Source organism: Lissotriton helveticus, chromosome 1_1, assembly GCF_964261635.1.
Source record: "Lissotriton helveticus chromosome 1_1, aLisHel1.1, whole genome shotgun sequence".
Taxonomy (NCBI): domain Eukaryota; kingdom Metazoa; phylum Chordata; class Amphibia; order Caudata; family Salamandridae; genus Lissotriton; species Lissotriton helveticus.
This window is the reverse complement of record NC_136057.1, coordinates 1,264,338,262-1,264,364,398: the sequence shown is the minus strand read 5'-3', so window position 1 is coordinate 1,264,364,398 and position 26,137 is coordinate 1,264,338,262. Positions and strand designations below refer to the sequence as shown.

At 42.2% G+C, this 26,137-nt stretch overlaps 2 protein-coding genes across 6 annotated transcripts in view; one reads left to right on the top strand and one right to left on the bottom strand.

Annotated features, from left to right (window-relative positions):
* GPR22 (G protein-coupled receptor 22) overlaps positions 1-14,540 on the top strand; it is a 32,246-nt gene extending 17,706 nt beyond the window's left edge. For 4 of the 5 annotated variants that reach the window (XM_078680239.1, XM_078680230.1, XM_078680223.1 and 1 more), the window contains exon 3: positions 12,923-14,540. In XM_078680239.1, the coding sequence (XP_078536365.1) occupies positions 12,948-14,246 (1,299 nt within the window). In that variant the 5' untranslated portion in view covers positions 12,923-12,947 and the 3' untranslated portion in view covers positions 14,247-14,540. Of the gene's footprint in view, positions 1-1,170; positions 1,591-12,922 lie in introns of those variants that run through there. The other variant, XM_078680205.1, reaches the window with a different exon arrangement.
* Positions 1-26,137, bottom strand: part of COG5 (component of oligomeric golgi complex 5) — a 1,467,851-nt gene that overhangs the window by 1,070,316 nt on the left and 371,398 nt on the right. The gene's annotated exons all lie outside the window — the stretch shown is intronic.

Here is a 26,137-nt window from a genome sequence, read left to right as displayed (position 1 = left end):
TGCATTATTATGTACTTGTTATGTGTCTCATGTTATCTGGTTGTGCTTACTCTTTTGAGTGCTCTGACACCTGTGGGTCATGTTCGCACTATATAAATCATCTTAAACAAGCAATTATAATTCTAGAAGATATCGAAATCTGGAGAATTTAAAATGACTGCTGGCGACTGTTCGGAAAGACCTTTCAGTCAGTGCATTTTTTTCCTTCTCATGATCTCTTTTACTGTCACAGCAGTCACCAAAGGTAATTTAGAACAAAATACGGACAATAATCGAGGATAATGTTAGTGTGCAAAACTGAACAGACTGGAAACCATTGGCTTTAAAAGGACTCTATGAATCCACGGCGGTAACACTTGAAATTCTCTAGTACCTATTCTTACCCCTTTGGTGTTTACCTGCTCCATACTACTTTTTTCCTCACACCTGCAAAATCAGGCCACACCTGAAGGGATTTGATGGCATATCAAGCACCACTGATTATGCAAGGACAGATTTAAGTTTATGCACAAGATGGTATGTGGGCTAACTTCAGAAAGGACAACTTCTCCAAACATAATTCTGTTAAGTTGCACACAACACGCCAGACACATGTATAAGAGACACAACCAGGAACACTATGTTGAATTTAAATCCATGAACAATGTTTTCCAATAACAAGGGGTCACTTAACATTCTAGTTCACACAACGAAAGCCACCTGTAACATTATCACAGGCCACTGCAATGTTCAGGTCTAAAACATGTTATGTTAAATGTTTTTATATTTTAGAAGAAACCTTGTGCATTTACTTGGCTTTGTGACGCTTCAGGTGGGCAGACTTAAGTGTTTGATTTGTAGATTTCTCAAACAAAGTCAACGTTCTCTTAGACTAGTGAGTGTGGGGTTTGTCTTTTGAGGGATCTCCAATCATTGCTGGAGCTAGAAATGGAGACTTTCATAGTCAGCCAACCAAAGCTGCTTGTATGGGACATGACTCATTTGTTGTCTCTGTGGAGGTGCTTCCGAGTTGGTTTGGGTGGAGGGATGTAAAACCAAAACAACAAGTTATCCATGGTGGTTTTATCTGTTATTCTGTTTGGGCTAATGAGCCCTTAAAGAAGTAAAACGACTAGTTTGATGTGACTGCATGTTAGTGTCGTTTTAGTGCAGCGTTTTTTTTAGAGACCAAGCTCTTCTTGTCTGCAGTACTTGGTTCCTTGTCCTGTAAACTGACAGGTTGAGACAATTCTGAAAGGTGTTTCCTTTGCCTTGCACATGAGACTGAACTCTCAACCGCCCAGTTACTAATATGCTGAAGTTCAGTGTTCAATTTTACATGTGTTAGATTTTTTCTAGCTCACTGTTTTAGCGTTTTGTATTTTCTGCCCCACTGGCACTCTGAATAGGATATGCATGTCCCAATGTTTCCCAATTTCCCACTAGACATTGCTCCTGGTATTCACAATACTTAGATTCTTAGTTCTCAGATTCCATTTTCTTTAAGAATCCTTAATCGCCTACTTCTTGTTCCAGGATCAATGCACATAGATGGGATCGTTTTCCTGTCGTTTTCTTGTCCTGGATGTATTTCTTGGTTTCACAAGAGAGGTGAGCTCCATCTCTTTCAGTAGACTTTAATCTTATCCATCCACACAGTGCCATTCATGCATCCAGAGTCAAAAATCAAGACAAACCTACAGCTTTTCATCACTCCTGGCCCCCTCTTGCAGAAGATGAGATCTCAGCTACCAGGCATAATGAATTACCAGAGTCTCATGCTCTACAATTATTACTGCCCATCCTCTCACTTAGAAACAAACCTCCACATGCACCGACTCTTTCACCCCTAAAAAGAGGAACACCATGAAATCACCTCTTAGCAACAAATATTTTCAGGCAGCTAATTTTAATATCCTATAGAGGTAAGATTCTAAATTATGACAGGCATGGTGGTAGAGCTTTCAGGAAGGTCACATAACATAGCCCTTTAAATTGTTGGTGATACAAATTTAATTGTAAGAGCATCCTTTTAAAGGATATTCTGACAACATATGCTGTAATCTATAAAGCTCTTCAACTATATTGTTGCCAAAATTAAATTGTGAAGATGGAAAAAAATGTTTTTGAACAAATCAAATGTCTGCGTATATTCTTTACGTATGAACCACAGTGGAATGTTATGACTGTGCATTTGCTGCCCTAGCTCTGGGGACAGAGCTGGGCATTGGAGTTGTTTTGCCCCCTTTCCTCATATCCTCCTTGTCTTCTGCAAGCTATAGAGAGAGTACTACACTGCCACTCCTAGAATATTGACTCTGGCTTCCTGGTTTGTTGGATCCCCATCCATGTCACTGTACATGGCTCTCTCCTAAAGCAGATTGCAGTGTCTTCCAAAGGGAACCTTGGAAATGCATACCCACCAACTTACTGCCCTGCGTGGAGGCAGGGGCGTGTAGTCAGCAATGTTACCAGTGAAGAATGATCCAGGACAGGAGATCACAATAAGAGTTACACAGGTATGACAAGAACAGAAGAGACTGGAAATAACTGCACTAGCTGCCATTAAACCATAGGTGCAAGCGCAGTGTAATATAAATTGGCAAGACATTAAGAACTCTTTGATGTTGCTCCAAACAGGAGTATTGACAAATTCTGGACGAGTTAGGAGAGTTACAGCACTCTGAAATAACTGCCTGAGGCCGTTATGTGCGTTCTCTTCAATGGAATATAGTGATAGGCTTGCTATATCCACGAGGGTGTCCTCTAAGGTTGTGGTTTAGCCCCAGTATTATTTAACTTACTTTTAAATAACAATGTTGCCGATTTGAGGTAACTCAACCTCGATGTACAAAAATAGCTTACGAGAAAATACCTATATTGCTCTTTACCAATGATGCTATCCTAACCTCTTTGACTGAAAACTCTTTTTAAAAAATAATTATATTTATTTTTAATCGAAAGTAGAAATAGTACATTACATTCCAATTGATCGAGAAAACGGCTTCATTGTCCAAAGAGTCAACCTCTAAAAACTTCCCCAAGATCCCCCAATTCTTATACATATTCCTAAAAGAAAATCTAACATAATAATCAAAATACATTTTGCATCTATTCCTTCCCCTTGATGGCTACCTGTTGGCCCTGCCCCAAATTTTATGAAATTTCACTGAGATCCCTATTTTGTGAGAGTATATCTTTTCTTTAGATTCCACTTGCTTTATCTTGTGAATCCATGAATCAAAGGAAAGAGCATCCAACAATTTCCATATTTGTAAAATCCAGTTTGTAGCGACTAGCGATGCAATAAAAATGTACGTTTCTGACGGTCTGGTAGATTGAGTGTAATATTAATGCCAAAAAGGGCTCCTAGAGAGTCAGCGGCTAGAGAGATCTGCGGTTTGGTGCTAAGCCACTGCAAAACTCGCTTCCAGTCTGTGAGAGCTGGACAGGTAAAACATACATGTACCCAATCCTCTTTATCATGTCTGCACCTAAAAAATGACCCAGGAGCAGAAGGAAACATTCTGTGTAAATGAGATTACGTTTAAAATTAGCCCCTCTGATGGTTTCATGTGCCCACTCGTAAGATTTCCAAGAGCCTGCTTCTATTTTACAACCAGTGGACGATTTCCAAGAGCCTGCTTCTACTTTACAACCAGTGGAAGCCTGAATTCTTTACAAAACTAAAGGAATAATTTGAACGTGGAGCTTTTGCTGAAATATTCAATACCAATTGCCCACTCCCCTTACTCCACTCAAATAATGAGCCTAGCTGATCAAGGTGGCTAATGTATCTCCTAAATGTTGCATCATTAGTATAAATTGGCGAAGTTGAAGAAAGGGCAAAAATAAGAAAGAGGGGAACTGTGACTTACCCATTTGCACTGGTCCCAAATCTTCATGGCCCCATTCAACAACATTTCTTTCAATCAGCAGATGCTGACCTTATCCCAGTTTTTAATGCTCCTATTGTCAAGCTGCAGACCCAGCAAGTTACAATCGCCAATCGGAATTTCGGGGTGGAAAGGAGAAAATCGAAACTAATCCCTTATTTGGCAAAACCTAAAAAGGATTATGTACAGTCCCTCATCATCTATTAGCAATTGCAGAGTTTCCAATTTGGTGTGGGTTTCCGGACCACACAAATTGGTGCAAATGCCTGGTCGATTTCACTAAAATATCTTTGAGGAACCTTAATTATTACGTTTGAGAATACATAAAAGAAAAGAGAAAGAACCATCATCTTAACTAATGCGATCCGACCAATAATTGAGAACAGGAAAGACTGCCATGGTCATAGTAAATTCTTGGCCTTGAGAAGAGTTGGCACGTAAGTTAATAGAGTTGCGAGTTATCATGGGAAACAAAGATGCCTAAATATCTAAATGAACCCACCCTTTGAAATTGAGAACGCATATCAATAGGAAGTACTTGCTCCAGGCATCTGAAAAAAAGCACTTCAGACTTTATATGATTAATTATATACCCCCTAAAATTGAGACCGTTTTGGCTCTGGCAAATGCTCTCGCAATGTTTTGATCTTCTCCTGCCAAGTAGAGAATCAGATCATCTGCAAACAATTTGAGTTTGGGTGCCCCTGGCAGTAAAGCCCTAATCTGAAAGTCTTGACGCAGAAGTGAAGCCAATGGTATGTTAAAGAGAGTGCGAACAGCACTGGACATATGAGACAGCCCTGCCGAGTGCCACACCTATTTTAAAAGCCCGCGCTCCCGCCATATGAGAATTTATGATGACCTTTGCTTCTGCCTTATATAAATTCTGCAAAAGCTTCACCAATTTAGCGAAAAAATGAAACCGAAGTAAAATGACAAATAAATCTCCCATTGGACTAAGTCGAGAGCTTTTTTCATGTCTATCATAATGATCACTGCTTTTACGTTATTATTTGCAACATTATCGATAGCTGATATCAAGAAGTTGGCATTATTTGCAATAGTTATCGATAGCTGATATCAAGAAGTTGGCATTATTTGCAATAGTTCTCCCCGGTAGGAAGCCACACTGATCTCTATGAATAATTTCTTGCACTAGGGTAGTAATACTAGAGGCCATGATCTTAGTAAACAACTTATAATATTTATTCAGCAAACTAATGGGGCAATATGAGCCTGGCATTTTGGACTGTTTATTTTTTTTCAAAAACCTAACTATTACAGCCACAGGAATCTGGCTTCCCTCCAGTATTTCATTTAATAGGTTGGCCAAAAATGTCACTACTTGGGCCGCAAATGTTTTGTGTAACTCTAACAGCAATCCATCGCTCCCACAGGTTTTCCCGTTGGGTGAAACTTTAATGGCTTCCTGTATTTCAGCAATCATAATAGGGACCACCGCTTGAGTCTGCTGTTCTCTACTAAGGGTAGGTAGGTCTGTTTTTTTTGGGGGTGGGGGGGACAAGAGATGGGAAGGCATACAACTTTGTACAGTACCTAAAGAAGACCCTATCTAGCTCCTCCATTTGGTCCCTGTCTTCGTCATAAATTGATTTAATGGATGCATTATTGCATCGATTCTTAACTGATGGAGCCAGAAATTCTCTCAGCATGCTCGAACTCCTCATAAAATTGTTGAAAGTATTTGTTCTGATTAACTATTTTCTGGGACTCATAATGCTTCTTTAGTCGCTGTCTAGCGTCCCTCAGTCTGGGCTCGGTCACCTGGGAGTTATATGTTAAGTGCATCTGTGTTGCTTAGTCTAAATCTCGCTGGAGCGCCAGTGCCTTTCCCACTTTAGTGTAGATAGGTTGGCTTTATTGGAAATTGCTTACCCCCGATGAAAGCCCTGCATGCCTCCCAGATGGAAACTGTAGATGCCAAGCCTGTATTCCTCTCTATGAAATCCGTAAAATTAGCTCGCATAACCGCAACCCACCCATCATCTATTAATAAGCCTTATCTAGCGCCCATTCTGGATGCCCAGCCTGATTGATGTTTGCCCTTAGTTCTCTCACCAGAACAGAATGGTCTGAGAAAGGGTTTGTGAGAATGAATGATTTCCCTCTAACCCATTGGTGTGAAATTAAGAAAAAGTAATCCTTCAGCCTGTATTCAACCTTTTGGAAAAGCAGGTGTACTCCTGAACTTTTGGGATCCTGTATTTTCTAGGGATCCACCAAGGCGAGATCTCTACCCATTTTAGCCAGTAATTTACAAGCCCTAGGTTTATTTTGGGCTTTATTCTTACGAGAAGAGTTCAGTTCAGTCCTGTAAAATATTAAAGTCCCACCCTAGCACCAATAAGCCTGAAAGTGGGTGGAGTGCATTATAGAGTTCTTCGAGAGTGGCTGTGTCATCTTCTATTGGGTCGTAAAAGCTACCCATGTGGAAGGTCTGATTTTCAACTTTCATACTTACTATAATCAACCTTCTCCTAGGATCTCTTGTGCCCTGATAGACTTCACCCAAACAGTTAAGTGTAATAAAAAATGCCACACCCTATCTGCCGCCCTGGCAGATGCGAAAAAATCTTGGGAAATGAAGCTTGCCATTTTAAGAGGTGCAGATTGTACCTTGAGGTGGGTTTGCTGAAGTAGAATTATTTGCACGGGCTTACAGAAGTGCAGATTTGAACTTGATTTAATTGCTTACCCAATTGATATTGCATGAAGCTATCCTAATGAATTGTCTATCCCCCGCTAGGAGCTTTTTAAGTCATTTAGCCCTCTTGGCTGTCCCACTACTAAAGCTTTGCCTCCCAGCTCCCTTTAGAGGATTCAGCCTTTTACAAAAAAAAATGTGAGGTGCATAAGCCTAAAAACCCAAAAATAGTGCCCCTTTCCGTCCCATCTTTTCTACCTGTGTTTTCCCCCAAGTGACCCACCTCGGCCTCGCTACCACTCCTGGAGCCCTACCTGTTATGGGCTCTCTCCCGGGTGCTGACCCCACCCCATCTCCCTTCCTTTCCCCCATGCGAGTGCCTTGGTATGGCACTCTTTGTGCCGTTTCCCGAGGGAAGCAATAAGAAGCCATAATATTGAGAATTTAAACCGGTGCTAGTTACTGTAACATGTAACTCTATGGTGCCTGCTATGAAAAAACACAAAATACTACTTTGCCAATTATCTCAATTCACGGGCAATTCAAAAGTCTTATCTTCAAAGGTTGCTGCCTCTGCATCCCCCCCTTCCTCCCTGATTGAATATCAGAAACTTTTTTGCCTGGTCGACCGATAGAAATACGCGAGTCCGGCTGTTAAAAAGACTTCTAGCTTGGATTGTTGGCTAATACCAGCTGGGGCTCCTATATGTTTGAATTAGTCAATTAGTCTCACAAACTCTCGACGCCTCTGTGCCGCCAGGATCGACGGGTCTAAAAATATGGAAAAGGAGAAGTTGTATGTGGTAGTACAGGATTTATTCTTGATTGCCTGGGACAGGACCTGTTCTTTAATCCATACATCACCAAAGTTGACCCGGATCGTTTGAGGATATTTCGCATTGGTAGATCGAACTGCTGAGACCCGATGAGCCGGGGCGATAGTTAGGTCTCCCCCGCCCCTGCTGATTTGTCTGGAAGAACATGCTTAAAGATCAGATCCAAAATAAGCTTTGTAACAGATTGACCTGCTTCCTGATCCTCCAGTATGCCTACGAACCTTTGATTGGTATGTCGGGCTCTGTTTCCGACATCGTTCAGTTTGAATTGGAGTCATCCAACTCTACTTGGATTATCACATAGGCCCCTTCTTGTTTATTGCTTGTATCCTCCAGGGTAGATACCCTCAGATTCACCTGGGTTATATGAGAAGAGAGTTGCTGAATACTGTCCTTAATCTGACCCAGATGCGCATTGGTTGTTCAATGGGCATCTTGTTCAGACAGCTTCATTTTGCGGAGTTCACTTAAGATCTGGTTCAACAGTGTTTCGATGGAGGGTAGCTAGTGTGGATTAGGTATCGTATTGACCAGACTCCCAAGTTGGCTGGTACTCATATACATAGACGATCCATCATCTAATTTAGCGACTGCCAAATTTGTGCTCTCCTGACCTGCATTTGCTTGAGTCTGGTCCATCACATTCTCTTTCTGACCCCACTTAAGAGCCCCCAAATATAAACAGAAGATATATCAGTTTCTCTTTCCCTGCTAGTGGATCCTCTAGCATAGCTTTGGGCTGGCCCGCAAAGAGGTCTACTGTGCATATGCCGGAGGGAGAGATGTCGTCAGAACTTGATGAAGAGTCCATTATGTCCCCAATATTCTGAGGTGGGTTGGCCCACGACATGTCAGGGAAGCTGGCCTGCTGAGTTGCCGCCTGCGACCGAGTTTTGCCAATTTGGTCTTTCACCAGCTGATTGCGCCCCTTTTCTCCTTTAGGATTTTTGAGAGTTCGGTTTCTCATTGAAGAGTCTCTCAAGATAAGTTTAATTGGAGAGCAGTTGAGTTTGCTAATTGGTTGCTGCTTAGGGCCTCCAAGAAACTGTGGGGCACGCAGGAGATTTTTCAGGGAACACAGTCAAGAAAACAGTCCCCTTTGGGTAGCTCAATCATATAGCTCTCATACTCATGCAAATGAATTATATCACCAAAACATAAATAAAGGTAATTCTACAAATCTCAAAAACAGTAAACTCAATACGGGTCAGTAAATCTTTGGGTAGTTTATTATACATCAATTAAAAGCACATTGCAACACATAACATTGTAAAAAAGAATTCATTCGTATATTTAAAAAAAATGAAAACTGCTCAAATAGTAGCAAATCTTTTCAAAATACACTAGGAAAAACATGTAATTATATTATATATAGAATTAGCTTTATATATGTTTCAGTGAGATAATTCATTTGGATGAGTATAAGAGCTATATGATTGAGCTACCCAAAGGGGACTGTTTTCTTGACTGTGGTCTATTGGGTGCCCTACCTTTTTGGTATTAAAAGGACCCCTCTCTTTTTCTGGGATTTTGCAGGGAAGCCACATCTATGCAGCACTGACCGCTTCCGCATTTCCCCCTGCTATTCCTCCACCGGAGACGGGACCTAAAGACGTTCCTAATGCTGCTTCAACCCCATCTCCATTTAACTATTTCAGATAACTAAGTGTAGTTGCGTTATTGCACCTCCCAGTGTGGTTAACGAGGTCACCAGTCTTGGTTAAATCACGCAGAGGTTTTTCGACTTGATATCTATCTTCCCTGTGTTGCATACGCTTGGAATGTATGGCTACTTTCTTAAAGCACCTTGAGGGGTAGGTGGGAGAACTTATCTCTAATGCATGCCAGACAGTGGAAGGGCAGATTCGACTTTGTCCGCCTTGCCTGGTCAGTCCCTTTCTTGAAAGCAAAGCCTACCTTCAGAGGCCCCCATCTATCCAGTGGCCCCATGTGTTGTCCTCTGGAAGCAGCACCCACAGATCAAATCAGCAGCCCGAGGCAGTTCACTATCCTCGGTGCTGTAACACGGGTATCGCAAATGCGATGGACGTGGGTGGCATAAAGCATTCGTCAGTATGGGGAAAAGAGCGATCCCACTCTCCTCCACCTCCCCAACCGGCGTCACCCGAAACCAGCACTATGTGACAATAAGAGTGGGGCATTTAAAATGCAGCCGGTCTTAAAAGGCTGTTACTGGACACACTAGATTTCTTTACAGGCTTCCATTGAGTAAGAAATGCTAGGATGTTATATCGTGCTACTCGCTGTGAAAAGCAGCTCCTCTGCTTACCCCATAGTCGGTCCATATCAGTGCTGGTTCCTGTTTCAGTGATGTTTGAGCTGCGCTAGCGCCAGCCATCTTGCTGCTGCCTCCTCAGAAGCAAACTCAACCACAGAGCAGGATGGGAGCTCTACATGGTCTGCCGTGACTGAGGAGGTTCATCTTTGACAGCAAACTCAATGAACCAAGTGATTGATAGTTTTGTGAATTACTGTAGGGAAAAGGAATTTCCAAAAATGTTTTGAAAACAAAGATTATGCTCATGAAAGCTAGCCCCTCCTCATAGAAACAAATTGTGTGGTCAGGATCTGTAAGGGGGGTTGTGTTTGGGAGTTGGGGGGTTTTGGAGATAGAGCGGGGTAGATATACAACTGTACATGGGGTCTTCCCCCAGGTCGGCAGCAAGCAGCAATGTATACATTGAGACCTGAGGAGAAGGACAGGCGATTAGCAACGTCAAAGAAGAGGCATAAAATAGAGGAGTGGGCCCAGCAGCACTGATGAAGTCCCAGAGCTCGCCGATACCAGTGACCAATATTCAAAACAGAGGAGAGATCCCCCCCCCCCCCCCCCCTCCCCAGGGATCACGCCAGTAGAACACAGAACCCTGACTTGCGGAGGGTGCCTGACCCTGAGATGGCCGCCTCTGGGGACATCTAACACCAATTTTCTAATAATGGCCACCATGAGTGGGCCCCTTTCCAAAGCACTCCTTCTCCCCTTGTTGGGGAGGGATCCAGCATTTATGACCTGGAGTCTCAGAGACCCCTCTGAGAGAGTCCACAGCGACAATTGAGTCTCACACAGCGGAGGCCTGGGGTTTTTATCCCATTACCGCCGGTAGCACAGCACCGTACACCGTGACCGGCACGCTCAATGGAACCTTTGACTATCCCTCTCCCTAGGCGGAAACTACAACCTTTCTGTATGTACTGCGGTGCCTGAGCAACCATTGGACAATGACCGGTGGAGCGGTCTCACGCAGCTATAGAGGAGTTTGGCTCTGGTTCACCGCTCGGCCGTCACCTACCCAGCCGGACGTCGGACACTGTTTTTCCTCGTCTCTTCGTTATGCCTCCTACACCCTCCCCCTCTTCTTCCCTCCATTATTCTCTGTTTACCTCCCCTATTCCTTCCCTTCCTCCCCTAATCTTCTCTCCCCATGCCTATTTTTTTCCTCATGTTTATGCTATGCTTTTGCGCTCTTGTAATTCCTGTTACTACGCTCCAGTAACTGATGTAACTTTGTAACCATTTTCTGAAACAATGTTCTTCCTCATATAAAGCGCTCTAATACCTCCGGGTCTAGCTAGCGCTATATAAAACTAGCGCTATATAAAACCCAATAAATAAATAAATAAAATAAATACATGCACCAACAACTGACAGAACAAAGCTCAGGTTCATATGTTGATGACACCACGTGGGTGTGAAATGGAGCATGCGACGAGAATATAATGTGTATTTCATATTGCCTTAAAACCCCAATGAAATATGTTTAAAAAAAATAGAAAACAATTGTGTGAGCGCACAAACCATTGTTTACGTGAATAGCTTCGACTTTATAGGTATTTGCTTCCATCAGAAACAGGACTAGCACCCACACATTGAAAAGGTGAAGATTACTTTAAAGCAACCGTCTTTTACCAAAAGCGATATTGACGCTTTATCAAACAAGGGGCCTTTTTATTATCTGGAGCGATCGTACTGTAACAGGACCATTTTTAAAATATGAAGGTTTGCCATCGATGCAATTCCTTTTAAGCACTGTTCTACACAAATATATTGGTACATGTATGCCCTTTATAAAATCCGAAAGTTTGCCATCAATGTAACTTATCGCTGACTCTTAGAATTTATCCCCTTTTTTAATGTGATTGTTTTTAATTAAGAAACCCGATATTGCGACATCAAACTATATATCTGTCATATATACAATGATCATCGGCCATTAAAAATAGCAAATTCTTCTACTTGCACCGGCTTCAATCAGAGGTAGAACCGTATCATACATTGTGAAAAGCTGTCTGTGGCTATTCCTGACGAAGGCGCTGTTGGCGTCGAAAAACGCGCGAAGATTTAATTATTGCCACTTTTTATTGTTATTTTTAACTGTCAATACATTAAGTCAACTGTGTTTGAATACATTAAATCTTTGTTAACATTGAAAATGTATTATGTATCCTCAACAGTAATTTTTTTGTTTCCTTTTTTAAAATGAATTTTACTTAGGTTTGCTATAATTAAAGTAAATGGTGTTATACGCCTTTTGTTAGTTACACTGAGATTTGTTCTTACTATCTTTAATATTACATATAATTTGTTCCATTGTGATAAATTGTAGATTGCCTAGGAACGTTAACCTCAAAAGCAAACGTCTTGTGCCATAATGAGATTTAAGCACAAAACTGGCAGCTTCAAAAGCTCACAACAGCAGTTCATGCCACACAGTTTGGTATCCTAACTACCAACTACCGTGACATCAAAGGAACTATTGGGTACACCCTACTTATATTTAATATATCTGAAGGCAAGACATACTCTTTATGTAAAGTTTAGACTGGGTATTCTTCTAGCTAGAAAGCACCAAGCAAATTGTGGTTAACTTACCCTTAAAAAGGGATCTCAGTAACACTAGATTCGGTGGGAAATACACCATACCGCGATTTATGCTGCCAAAAAGATTTAGAACGGACCTCAGAAATGTATTTCAACGCTACATAAAAAGTTTGGTATGAAACCCATATGGAAGCCATGAAGCTCTGTTATCGAATAATGTGCATCGAGTTTATTTTTTGGTATCTAATAATGTGCCTCGAGTTTATTTCTTGGTATCATCCTATATGTATTGTTTTCCTGGCTGACTTTGAGAAAAGGTGCATGGGGGATGTATAATTACATTGCAATTGTTTTTATTTCTTAATTTAAACATTGTGAAATGTAGGTGCCTAAAAAGTACTGACTTTAAATAGGCCATGCACTGGTCAGTTTTTGTATGGCTTTTTAAATTACTGTGACAATTTGTGGTGCACTTTGGATGCCAATCTTGAAAAAACTGGCACTCTTAACCGTGGTATTTCAGAAATACTGCAAACGTGCAAAAGATTATGTTCATTCCTTTTAATTGTGAAAACGTAATGATTTATTGCTGTGATATTCATAGTTGTTGCATACCCTATAAACAGAGATATTTGCAAATGTCTGCATTAATGAACACCATTTCAAAGTCAAAACAATCAATGTTTGGTTTCCATTCACCTTTCAGGAAACAACCCAACTGTTCGAAGAGGATGTGTTTCTCGTTCTTGCTGGAAGTCACCATGCAATCTGAATTGAACATTACAGTGCGAGATGACACTGGTTACATCAACAATATGTACCGGCCACTTCCATATCCACTGAGCTTCCAAGTCTCCCTCACAGTGTTTCTGATGCTAGAAATAGTTCTGGGCCTTAGCAGCAACCTCACTGTTTTGGTCCTCTACTGTATGAAGTCCAATCTTATCAATTCAGTCAGTAATATCATCACTATGAACCTTCATGTGCTTGACGTGATCATTTGTGTAGCGTGCATCCCTCTGACAATAGTTATACTCCTGCTGTCACTGGAGAGAAACACTGCTCTGATCTGCTGCTTTCACGAGGCATGTGTCTCGTTCGCTAGTGTGTCCAGTGCAGTCAATGTTTTCGCCATAACTCTGGACCGATATGACATCTCTGTAAAACCGGCCAATCGAATTCTGACCATGGGAAGGGCTGTGATATTAATGACCTCAACATGGATTGTGTCCTTCTTCGCTTTTCTCATACCCTTCATAGAAGTCAGCTTCTTCAGCTTACAGACTGAGGCAACATGGGAAAACAAGACCCTTTTGTGTGTCAGCACAAACGAGTATCACACTGAACTGGGGATGTACTACCATCTGCTTGTACAGATTCCAATCTTTTTTTTTACTGTTATTGTAATGCTAATCACTTACTACAAAATACTCCAGGCATTGAACATACGAATAGGTACAAGGTTTTCTACAGGTCAAAAGAAAAAAGCCAGGAAAAAAAAAACAATTTCCCTGACAACACAGCATGAGACCACAGATGTGTCACAAAGCAGTGGCGGACGGAATGTGGTTTTTGGGGTAAGGACTTCAGTTTCTGTCATCATTGCTCTACGGCGAGCAGTAAAAAGACACCGGGAGAGACGCGAGAAGCAGAAAAGGGTCTTCAGAATGTCTTTGCTGATCATTTCAACATTTCTACTTTGCTGGACGCCACTTTCCATATTAAACACTATTATTTTATGTTTGGGTCCAAGTGACCTCTTGGTGAAGCTGAGATTGTGTTTTCTCGTCATGGCATATGGTACTACTATATTTCATCCATTATTGTATGCATTCACAAGGCAGAAATTTCAAAAAGTCTTGAAAAGCAAAATGAAGAAGCGTGTGGTCTCAATAGTGGAGGCAGACCCCATGCCTAACAACGCAGTGATACACAACTCTTGGATCGAGCCTAAACGAAGCAAGAAGATCATGTTTGAGGACAGCGAAGCACGACAGAAATGTCTAGCACCTCAGGTTGTCACGGACTAATACACAAGGAAGTTTACATCAATCACTAAGGGCAAACGCAAAACGCAAAATTACATGGCTGCCAGATAAGCAGGCACAGGTTTTTAAGAACTGTACACATTGTACATTTTGCAATATAAATGTTGAAATAGGTAAGATTATAGATTCAGTTTCCTCAGTAAGTATTGTAATTGTCGCATGGCAATTTGTTATAGTAATACAGTGATTATTTTTTCAATAATATATTCACCGCAAGACATTTATGTATAGCTCATATTTTTTAAAACAAAACAACAATAAACAGCCTTAAAATAATCAACATCTTGGAAATTTAAATAGTATCATTGGTCTTCTTAAAGTATTCATTAAATGTACGAGTTTGCAAATGCTATGATAAACTTATTTAGTGCAATAGTTGGACTCCTGCGAAAATACCTGTTCCTAGTTTGACATAAAATGTAGGGATCACAAGAATACTATTTGAGTAAATGCTCACTTGATTGTGTGTGACAATTATCCATGGATTCTATACTATTTTTCCATTTTCCTTTGTTACTTTTTTTTATATGTTGAGTTCACTGACCTATATAGGTGTGACATCTTTAACATAAGCAGATAGGTCAATGGTCATTTTTTACAAAACCTCTTTTATCCTATAGGTCTTCAAATGTATCTGGAGATCGGTGCTTTGTGGAAAAATTCACAATATTGACATGAACATACATTTGAATAAAGAACCAACGTGGAACTAACGACCTTCCAAATGCTCACGCTCCCAGTAGGATAAATAAAAACTTGTTGAAAGGAACCACACCCATGAAAACGAAACATACACATTGCAACATCACAGTCACTGCATTTCCCAGACCATAAAGTCTAAAATCCCTGGTGAGAGAAAACGGGGCAGTAAATGGGCTTCTGAGCGTCATGTTAGTTGACGTGTGGGTGCAAAACAAATTTGGCTGACTGAGCTAACGTAAAGGAAGCTGCTTTACACTGTCACAGGAAAGCAAGGCCAGGCAAGTGAAGATCGTCTTATGCCAGGACATTATATATATAAATAAATAGTTTTAGGGATTTCCTGGTGGATACAGCAGTTATGTAAGTAGCGCCAAGGTCCAAATTTAATATAAAATTAATTTTAAAATGCCATACATTTTAGAAGTAGTTTATACAAAGTTGATCACGTTAAGGTACTGAAGATAATCAACAGTTAAAGGTGACAAGATCCAAGTTATGTACTGTAAGGTGGACAATGTTATTATATAGCTGTTCAGACTATTCAAATAAATAACAAAATGTTTAGTTTGTGTTACTTAAAGATCACAAGCTTGACGGTATTAAACCCTTTACAAAATAGCACCTACTCTAGTTAAATAGTATGCATCATGCAACATTTTCTCAACATAACAATTTGTATCTGTAGATTTGAATGTTCATAATACGATTTTGTGTATTATGTATACAATTTTACAATTCACCTTTACCACACACTTTTGAATATGAAGTTACTCTCTAACGTAAGAGAGAAAGGCAAGTTTTAGAGCATATAATATGAAATATTGAGAATATGATAAAAGGAAAGTGGGAGGACGACCCTATAAGTGAACCTTGCTTGCTGTGGAAGAAATTTAGCGATGTCATAGCTCTATGAGCTTAGAGAAGAAAGGTTCTGGTCCGATAAATTCCAAAGAATAGGGGGTAACACTGTCCGAATTGATTACTTTAAGGCTTGGTAAGCACTTCCGAGAATCTTGATTTGCACATTGCTCTTCATCCCCAGTCTTAGTCCAACAAACTGTAATTGGTGTTTAAACATTTTCAGCAGATCTTTTGCATGACAGTTTAGTTCTGCTACCAAGTCAAAAACATCTGCCATGTGGATTCTGTTCTCGTAGTGGTGCATGATACCCTGTAATAAGAGACCATATGTTCATGCAAATCATTGGCCTAGAACTATTTCCTGTGTTTGGCATATCAAGACATCCTTTGCCTACCAGCGAGAAACCAAATATATTCATCTTACATTCCTTGAAGTATCTCCCAGTTACACCCCGACAGTGGGCTATTCAGATCTCATCCTGCATGGGACCAGAAATGCATTAGATAATTACAGCGGACGTCTTGGTGGAAGAATGGCGTGTTCCTGACTGTAACTGCTGGGCTAAGACACAACTATGATTGTACATACTTAAAGGGATTGACATGTAGTTGATTTCACATACTGGTTCAACATAGGTTTAGCCGGGCAGTTTATCCAGAATATTTTGCCTTTTAAGCAGGCGTAAAGTACGGAATTCAGGCATGATTTTTGTAAAAACGTTGTTCTCATACATGAGATGTCCATTTGTAGACAGGATAATCCAAAATGGTCAGACAGTATTTTTTTCAAATTTGCCAAATTTATACCACCCTGACTTAGTTGGAGCTGAATTTTCTGCAAGGTTAATTTCAGTATACAACATCCCAAAGGAATGCCTATAGGTTTCCAACAATTTGTTTGAACAGAGATGTGCAGGGTTTAGGGGTGGGGTGAGGTAACAGTGTGACTCGACAACAGAGTAATCACAGACAAGAGAACACTCAACTTTTTCAAAATGAAGAAAATCTCTGAGTAAGCAATATGCCTAGTGTGACGTGGGGGACCCGGACTCGGGCCCCCCTGGCTTGCCTATTCATGTATCTCCTCTCTCTACGCAGCACACAGACGCATGGAAAACTGCGGACGTCGTCAGAGGCCGTCCGGTGATGGACTCGGAAGAACCCTGGTGCTTTAAGTGGGCAGACCCGGATCGGGGACCCGCCCTCTTCACCACGGTAAAACCCGTCCCTGAATCTACACAGGAAACCTGCTCTACCAACTACCCCTGTGTCCGTGGATCTGTTTGGTAAACCACCTGAATCCCCACACCTAGATATTTAATTTTTCCTTGACACAACTGAAATTCCAAATCGCAAGAGGCAGAGATTTAATGCAAGTCAAAGAACATCCATGTCTGCATACACAATATTGGACCTAAATAAGTACTTTTACAAAAATGTTATTGGTTTTTTTTAATCCCCTAACTCAAAGTGGTATACATAATTGTATAAAATCATATGGTGACTTACGATTAAATATTCATTGTAATTGAAATTTTTAAAAATAAATTGTGAAGGTTTTTAATATATTTCTGACTTACGTCTCAAAAATAAGCACAATACAATCTAAAATTATGCAAAAATGATAAAAGAAGGTTTGAAAGTGAGTAACTAATTCCACACTTCTAGAAGATCCATTCATTAGTTTATTATTTTCCAGGAAATTATTTTTACAATTGTACCATAGGCTCCACATTTTTCTGCAGCATACAGGTGTACCCTATAAGTCATATGAACACTAGGGATAGAAGCTGAAAGATGTCAGGTGGGCAGAATGCTGGGGAAACCAGTGCATTGGTGATGACACCTTTTAGTGGGCCATTGCTAAGAATATACCAGTGCTACAATGTATGTACATTCTAGAAAGAGATCTTGAACACCAGAGTGCCTACATAGATTTTAGAAAGAATACCTTGCAAGACAGCCCAAAAAATATTCTTGTTTGAAAAGAACAAAGAACATAACATGCAAAATCATACGGTTGATTGGAAATGCGAGGGGGTCAAGATAATGCATTTTATATTCTCAGTTAAAAACTGTAAAATTAGATGCTGTGTAAAGAGATGTCATTTGAATTTACATTTCTTTCTTAGGAAGGTGTATTCTTAAAACCAGCTTTTCCCAACGTAACTTTGGTAGCAGAACCCTGCATCTGCGATACCACTAAACGGAGAAAATTGTCATGCAATGAATTTAGCATAACGGTACAGTATTGCACTCAAAGAGTTCCAACAGAAAGATACAAAATCAATTATCCAAGTGTGTCTTCAATTTACTTGAGCCTCTCTGGTCTGAAGGCCTTTGAGTTGAGCTACTATAATGAGTACATACACCATCTTCTTCATATGTTCAGTTAAACACCTTGTGTATAAATTGCATGTTCATGCTTTCAACAAAATTAAATTTACATTGTACAGGCCTACCATCCGAACATTGTGCCCAAAACATTCAGTAGGAGAGAGGATTCAAAGGTATTGAAGACAAAGGTAGACTATCTTAAGTCTCTGAGCTTTCAGTAATCCTGATGTCCCAAATGTACATACAGAATAAAAATAATTCAAAAAATCATCTAGAATATAAAATCCATAAAATATCAATACCAAAATGGAACCAATTAACAGACGATTCATCAGTGGCTAAATATGGATATTTACAGAATAAACCCATTAACGTTTACCAGCCATTCAGCGCATAAAAACAGATTTTGAAATGTTGTCCATACCAAGACGTTACAGAAAAGCCCAGGATGTAATCATTATAATAAAGGCAGCCAGTCGTTAAAACATTTTCAAGGGGTCTACCCTGCTGCCAACAGGCAGTCATACACTTCTTACACAAATATCTCAATTTGTCTCTAAAACTTTACAGCCACATTTGAAAAATAATAAAGGCATTAATTGATTATAAACTGCCAGACTAATCAAACATCTGGGTCTAATTAACTGTCTAAACAATGCAGAGGTATACATACTTTGCCAAGTTTTCAGGATCCCACTCCCTAGCATATGCACTGCTTATACGTGAGGTTGTAAAATTATATTTGAACTTCCCATGTTCTTAATACCCCTGTAGGTTATTGTCATCACTGTAGTCAACTCTCAACTCCTATCTAGTTCATAAACGTTTTCTTAGGAAGAGTAATACCCCTAGTCCTCACTGATGTTCTTATACAATGACATTGTTATAGGCAAGTCTACCACAGGTGGAGTTTGGGGGGGGGGGGGCAGTCGGGGCTCTTTACCCCCAACCCCACACTCCTGTGACAAAATACACTCACATGATAAAAAAGCAGGCCTTACCTTTTCCTGAGCATGGAGATATCGGGATCACACCACTAAGTGACATCAAATACTGTGTTTTCTCTTCGCCCAACAACCATTTTTCTTCCATTACGAGGTGCTCTTTGGATTGCCAACCCGAGAGAAGGCCTGCAAGACATTTTGCTCGGGGCCCCAAAAACCATTTCTGATAAGCCTGCTTACGGCACTGTATAAGAGTAAGATCTTAATACATTAACAAAGGCATTGTATGGGGTTCATTTTTCTACTGCCTCAGCCTACGGCCATATTGGTTTGGGCTGGGCTGGTGACGCGCTCTGGCAGCACTACAAAAGGGCTCAGTCTGCCGGAGCGAGGGATTGCGGACTATAGCTACTTTCCCCTCCTGAGGCGGAAGCCGGGAGGTCTCCTACCTATTCTTTTAAACTACCTGCATTTTAATTGTGTAAATTGTACTTTGCTTACCGGATAGCGCTTTCTGCACACTTGATTTTAAAAAGTGTGTTGAGACTTCCCTGCGCTTCTTGACGCTTTGTGTCCCTCTCCCCCCTCCCTTTACCTCCGGACCGGCTCTCGGCCGAGTGTAGACGCCGAGAGTTGGGTCTCCGGTTTCGGCGGCCATATTGGTTTGGGCTGGGCTGGTGACGCGCTCTGGCAGCACTACAAAAACGGACGGCGATGACTCCGCGCAGCGGACGCGTACAGCGGACGCACCGGACCTGCGCCGGAGTCGTGCCAGAATCTTGCCCGTCTGCGCTCGTCCGCGCTCGACCGGGCTCAGGGACCAGGCATGCTGATAGGCGCTTGACCTACTCGGCAAGTGATCTCTTATTATTGGACTCAGGCGGATATATTGTAAACTCCACAACTTTGTCCATCTTAACGGAATTTAACATCCTACGTCTTCCTCGTGGTAGGGACACTCTCCAATCATTCCCTCTGAAGCTTGCTAGCCTAAACACTAGGTCACTTCAGAAACATCACCTGGAAATTTTCACCCTCTTACAGGATGAGACCATCGACATATTGACCCTTACGGAAACATGGTTAGGTGAAAATTCCTCCCCCGACATTATAGCCGCTCTCCCAAGTGGATACGATATGATTTGGCATAATCGTCCGGGTGAGGTTCGAGGTGGAGGCGTAGCAATCATTTTTAAAAAACAGCTAACAGTGGCCAAAGTTTTAGCTGAAACTATAAGCTCTGTAGACTTACTTGGAGTAAAAATCACCTGGAATAACTCCTGTTTTATCGTTCTCACTGTTTACTGCCCACCACAATGCATCTCAGTGCTTAATGAACTCCTTTCCCCTATTGTATCGGATATATGTACACGATATAAAAAAGTTTTGGTGACAGGTGATTTTAACGTCCATTGGGACAGGGCAGACAAAGATCTGCCAACACGTCAGTTACAGACCTCCATGTCCGCATTAGGCCTTGAACAACTAGTGGAAGCCCCAACTCATATAAAGGGCCACACCCTCGATCTAATCTGGACTTCCATCCCAGAGGTGATCCTTATGAGCATTGTACCATGTATCTGGTTCGACCACCATCTACTATTGTGCGATGTTCCGCAGGATAGCCCTCAGGTCAAACCCCCATTAAAAACTAAAAAAGTGCGTCAGTGGAAAAAAGTTGACTCGGAAACCCTAACTGAGGTCCTCTCCAATTATTTACAACAGTCAACGAATCCACATGACAATCTAGATCTAGACCAAAACTACAACACCATAGTGGCGAGTCTCAGACAGTCCATTGACCAGATAGCCCCGGAAAAGACACAGAAAATAAAGGGTGCGGAAAAAGGGGCCCCTTGGTTTACCCCGACTTTGAGGGATCAGAAAAGAAAGCTTCGCCATCTTGAGAGATGCTGGAGGAAGTCACAAAATGATACAGACCGCGAACTTTATAAAACATCCTTGAAGGCATATAAAAAACTCATTGTATCAAGTAAAGGGGACTACTACGAAACACACATACAAAATTCAGTCAATGTCCAGAAAGAAACTTTCAAAATCGTAAAAGAACTAAGCAAGAAGGATGAAAGGGTAGATATAGGGATAGATTGTAACACTTTTCAAGGCTACTTCCTTGAGAAAGTGGCAACCATTCTATCAGACATCAAGAAGGATATCCCTAATATGCCTACTATCTCGCAGGCCCCCCAAACTCCCCAGAACTGTACCATCTCTAAATTTCCAAGCATAGACTCTACAACTCTAAGACAGCTTGCCAATTCGATTAAGTCAGGCTCCCCCGCAGACTCCTGCCCTCCTGAAATTTTTCGGTTGGCGCTCCCCGTTCTGGAGGAAAAGATCTTAGGCCTCTTAAACAACTCATTAGATACAGGCCTATTACCATCTAGTTTTAAAGAGGCTCGTGTCAAACCCCTGATAAAAAAACCAGGGGCAGACCCGGCCTGCTTGAAAAACTACAGACCAATATCCCAGCTGCCTTTCCTGTCCAAGATTTTAGAGCAGCATGTGTTAAAATCAATGTCATCATCCCTGGAGCTATATCATCTACTCCAGGAGCGGCAAGCGGGGTGTCGCGCCCATCATAGCACCGAGCTGGTAATGCTCTCGGTACTGGATGACCTTAGATGCATGGCTGACGGTAAAAAACCAAGCGCCCTGATACTTTTAGATCTTTCAGCGGCGTTTGATACTGTCAGCCATGCCTTGCTCCTGGACAGGTTGGCCGTGTTTGGGATAAAAGATCGGGCCCTTCAATGGTTAAAATCCTTTTTGTTAGGGAGGACTCAGAGGATCCAACTAGCAGACCGTGTTTCGGAGATGGGTGTCCTGGAGTGTGGAGTTCCGCAAGGGTCCGCACTTTCACCTCTCCTGTTTAATCTTTATTTGCAGCCATTGATAGACTCTCTGGCCAACATGGGCTGCAAAGTTTTTAATTATGCCGATGATACTCCGCTGTTGCTGAGTATCGATAATACAACATCGGCTCAGTCCAAGGCCCAGAGTATATTAAGGTTCACGGTAAGTTGGATGACGACGAATCTGTTAAAAATCAATCCAGATAAAACGGAGGTCCTGGTAGTTTCAACAGCCGCTTCACCTTGGAATGATCTGTTTTGGCCTCAAGAGCTTGGACCAACTCCATAGCCATGCCCTAGCGTAAAGAGCCTTGGTATTAAGATCGACCAGGAGCTCTCAATGTCCAGCTAAATATCCTCCGTCGTTGGAACCTGCACTAATTTGATTAGGCAGTTGCGAAAGTTAGTTGCCCTACTCTCTCCGAACATGCTCCGAACTATCGTCTCGGCAACAATAGTCTCTAGGATCGACTATGGGAATGCACTGTATCTAGGCTTGCCAAAAAATATGATTAACTGCCTGCAGGTCACTTTGAATGATGCAGCACGGTTACTTTTTAGACTACCTAGACAGACCCACGCTTCCCCACTATTGCACAGGCTACACTGGCTCCCTATAAAGCAAAGGGTGGATTTTAAAAGCCTGTGCATTGCCCATAAGGCAATTTATGGGCAGGCACCCGCCTATATAAAAGAGAGGCTTGAACTGTACAACCCCAAGCGAGCTTTGAGATCCTCCAATTCCCAACTGCTGTCATGCCCACGCTTTAAAATGGCAACCAAAGGCGGGAGATCCTTCTCAACCTAAGCCCCACTAATATGGAATAAACTACCGGAGGCCCTCCGGAAAGAAACCAACCTCCTTCTTTTTAGAACATCTTTGAAGACACTTCTATTCAGAGATGCCTTTGGGTCTCTATGAGTTAGGCTGATATAACCTGAACTCCTGTTTACTATTTAATCTCTATTGCTATATCTGTCAGAAGCGCCTTGAGACCTGACTGTGATTTGGCGCTATACAAAACCCAGATAACAATAACAATAACAATAATGACACTAAGAATCTTCACTTCAATCTGACATATATAGGGTGAAATAATATGGATAGCGGAAACCCATATCTACCAGTACCACACAGGCACTTTGTGCCCCTGCTATGACAATGGTGTACAATTCGCCAACTCATAAATGACAATTATAGAAGGCGAGTAGGCTTTCCCTTGGTAAAATGTTCTTGGGGTCGGTGATCATCGCCAGGGATAGAGACAACCATCTAAAGTGACAGGAGCAACACACTCTTTTTCATGGAGAAGACATCTTATGGCAAACCAGCACTATTATCAGTAGTGTTGTTAAATGATAACCTAAAAAAACCACAGGAATTAATACTTAACAGGTATGCATTAAGGGTAGGTGTTGTGTGAAGTTGCACGCAGGGCCGGACTGGCCGTTGCGGGCACCGGGCAATCCCCCGGTGAGCCGCAAGGGTGGGGGCCGGTTTTGGGCCCCTGGGGGATGTTTTTGTTACTGGGCCGATTATGCAGCATAGCAGCAAAATCGGCCCTGTAACAAAATCGGCCGAAAAACGGCCTGGCAAAGAGCTTGGTCGCACCCCCAACTTTCCCCAGGGGGGCGGCCGAGCACTTTGCCGTGGCCGGTTTTGGTTCCCAGTCCGGGCCTGGTTGCACGTGACAGTTATGTTACCTGGTTTTAACAGAGCACACCATATTCAGTTTCCACCGCTTCTTGGTACTCAATTGGATACAGTAGCAATAGAAGATGCTCCTGTGGGAGGTCCAGTCCTCTGGACCGCCTCAAAATCTTTTTTTCCCCTCTTTATAGGTTTCAAAATCTGTATGAGAAGTCATTCCTAGTTTTGAGTTGCTCTATTTGGATTTCTTTTACCTGTGCAATTCCTACGGCTGTGATTTTAAAATTTGCTGCATGTGAGCTATCTCAGACTGTTGTCTGCAGGGTGAGATTTATCCGTGGAAATGTTTCCATACAATAGATGGGTCTTGAGATCCTCCAACAACCTGAGCAACTCTGATTGGTGGATCTTGTGTGCAGACTAGTGTACATGCCAGTGTTGCCCAGTTTTACAGGAGATCATAGGTGTTGTGTGTGTCGGTGTCACCTTGTCCGTGAGTGCTTGCCCTGAGGTAACGGGTTTTTAGGAACCCTTTTGGTGCCAGGGGATAACACCCGAAGACCTCTGAGTTCTCCCTGTTCCGGACCACAGAAACACGGAGTCTTCTAGTCGCAGTCAGAGATCAAGTTTTATTGGCAGCTACCAAGTAACAGGTGTCCTAGAAGCACGACAAACACGGGTCATGTGTTCTCAGGAGACTGTTCGTTTTTACAGAACCAGCCTTCTCCTTATATACAGAAATAATAGCTGCAAGCAAGAATTCTTGAGTTTATGATATGGCTATACACATATTTCTACAATAATACAAAAGAGCGAAGTCATGTAGGCAAGCCCGTATTTTAGATGTCCAATTCGTGATAGATTACCTAGCCAGGCCCGGAACTCCCATCAGATATCGGTGAAGCCCCAATAAAAGAAGGCACCTCCTAGTCATAAAACTGGCCATAAACAGGGAGCGTGGACAGGTGTGTATGTGTGTAGAAAACATGATCTGTACGCGGTGAATGGTTTGTGGTATGTTGTGCATTGATGCTATCGTGTTTGGCCACTGGGCGAGGAGCTGCCCAAAAAGGTTTGGCTGGAGGCAAGGGAGTCAGTTGGGACAGGTCAGGGGGGGAGTCAGGGAAGGTGGACGTGTCCTTTTAGATCAAGCTCGACCTTTAATTGACTTATCATGAGGGCAAGACACAAGATGGATACCGTTTACAAAATGGAGTCTGAGGGGTCGGGGCGGAAACTACGATTCAGGGGTGTTAGCATACCTCGATCATGACGAAAATGCATAGGAATGATGTCCTAATCATTATCGGTTCGTCGACACAAAATTCGTCATGGTACGTTGATGTTTCGGGACACGGGTATTGGACCTCGATACCGGGACAACGGTAGGGTCCAGAATTTCAGAACCACAGACCCTCCTTTTGCCCTAATATAAGGCAATAATTCATGTTAATCTGAGTCTAAATCTGTATGAAGGAATTCGTGTAGATGCTGCTGTAGCATCATTCTGTTGCTCAGTTCGTCCCTTGACACAGGCTTCCGTACACATGAGGTAGCACAGAGGCCACATAGTGCAGGAGCGCACTGTACACACAGGCAGAACATAAACAGAAGTGCTAAGATAATCCCAATGAAGATCAGTGTTTTCCATCCCCAGGTAGCGATCAGTTCCCAGAACCACCCTAGTAAGGACCAGTCCCCTTTTTCTACGTGAAGGGAACCAGATATCTCGTGTAGCTTAGAGATGGCCTGGTACACTGTCGGTGCGTTATCAGGGATGAAAATGCAACAACTGGATTGGATCACTCTACACACACCACCACGATCGGCGAGTATGATATCTAGGGCAACTCGGTTCTGAAGGGTCATAAGTAGATCCGACTGAAGTTTGGTCGTCAAATTGCCAAGGGCTCCGGCCGTTGTAATCACGGCGGATTCAACTATCCTCGATAACTGGCGAATATTCCTGCTGTTCACCATAGGCCCCCAAAATGGCAGAAAACCCTTTGCGAAGTCAGCGAATTCCTGACCCGCGGTGTCGTCTTTACTCACGACCCCTCTAGCTGTCCTTGTCCGATGGTAATCTGCTCTGGCCGTGTAGGTGGGAGGAAGCAGAAATGAGATAAAACATGTACCTGAGAAGTCAGGGGGCAACCAGGTGTAGGCTTGGTCATGGCAGACGAAATACGTGCCTTTGGCTGCTAATAGTATAGGGGAAGTTCGGGAAGCGAACACATATGTTTCCGCGCATATACTCTTTCCTAATTGTGCTTTGGGATCCCTGCCGATACCTTGTAAACATAAGTGACCTCGGTTGGGTACTATCCAAACTGGGCGGGATTTCTTTGCTGTCTGGCTCTTACTCAGGTAAACCCCATATTTAGTTACGTTCCAACGAGTGTACGGAGTGAGTTCATCTTTGGGAATCGTAAGATAGGTGTCGAACTCTCTACTCATATTTCTTATCCCTGCTACTAGTGCCTTGTTACTGGAATCACTCTC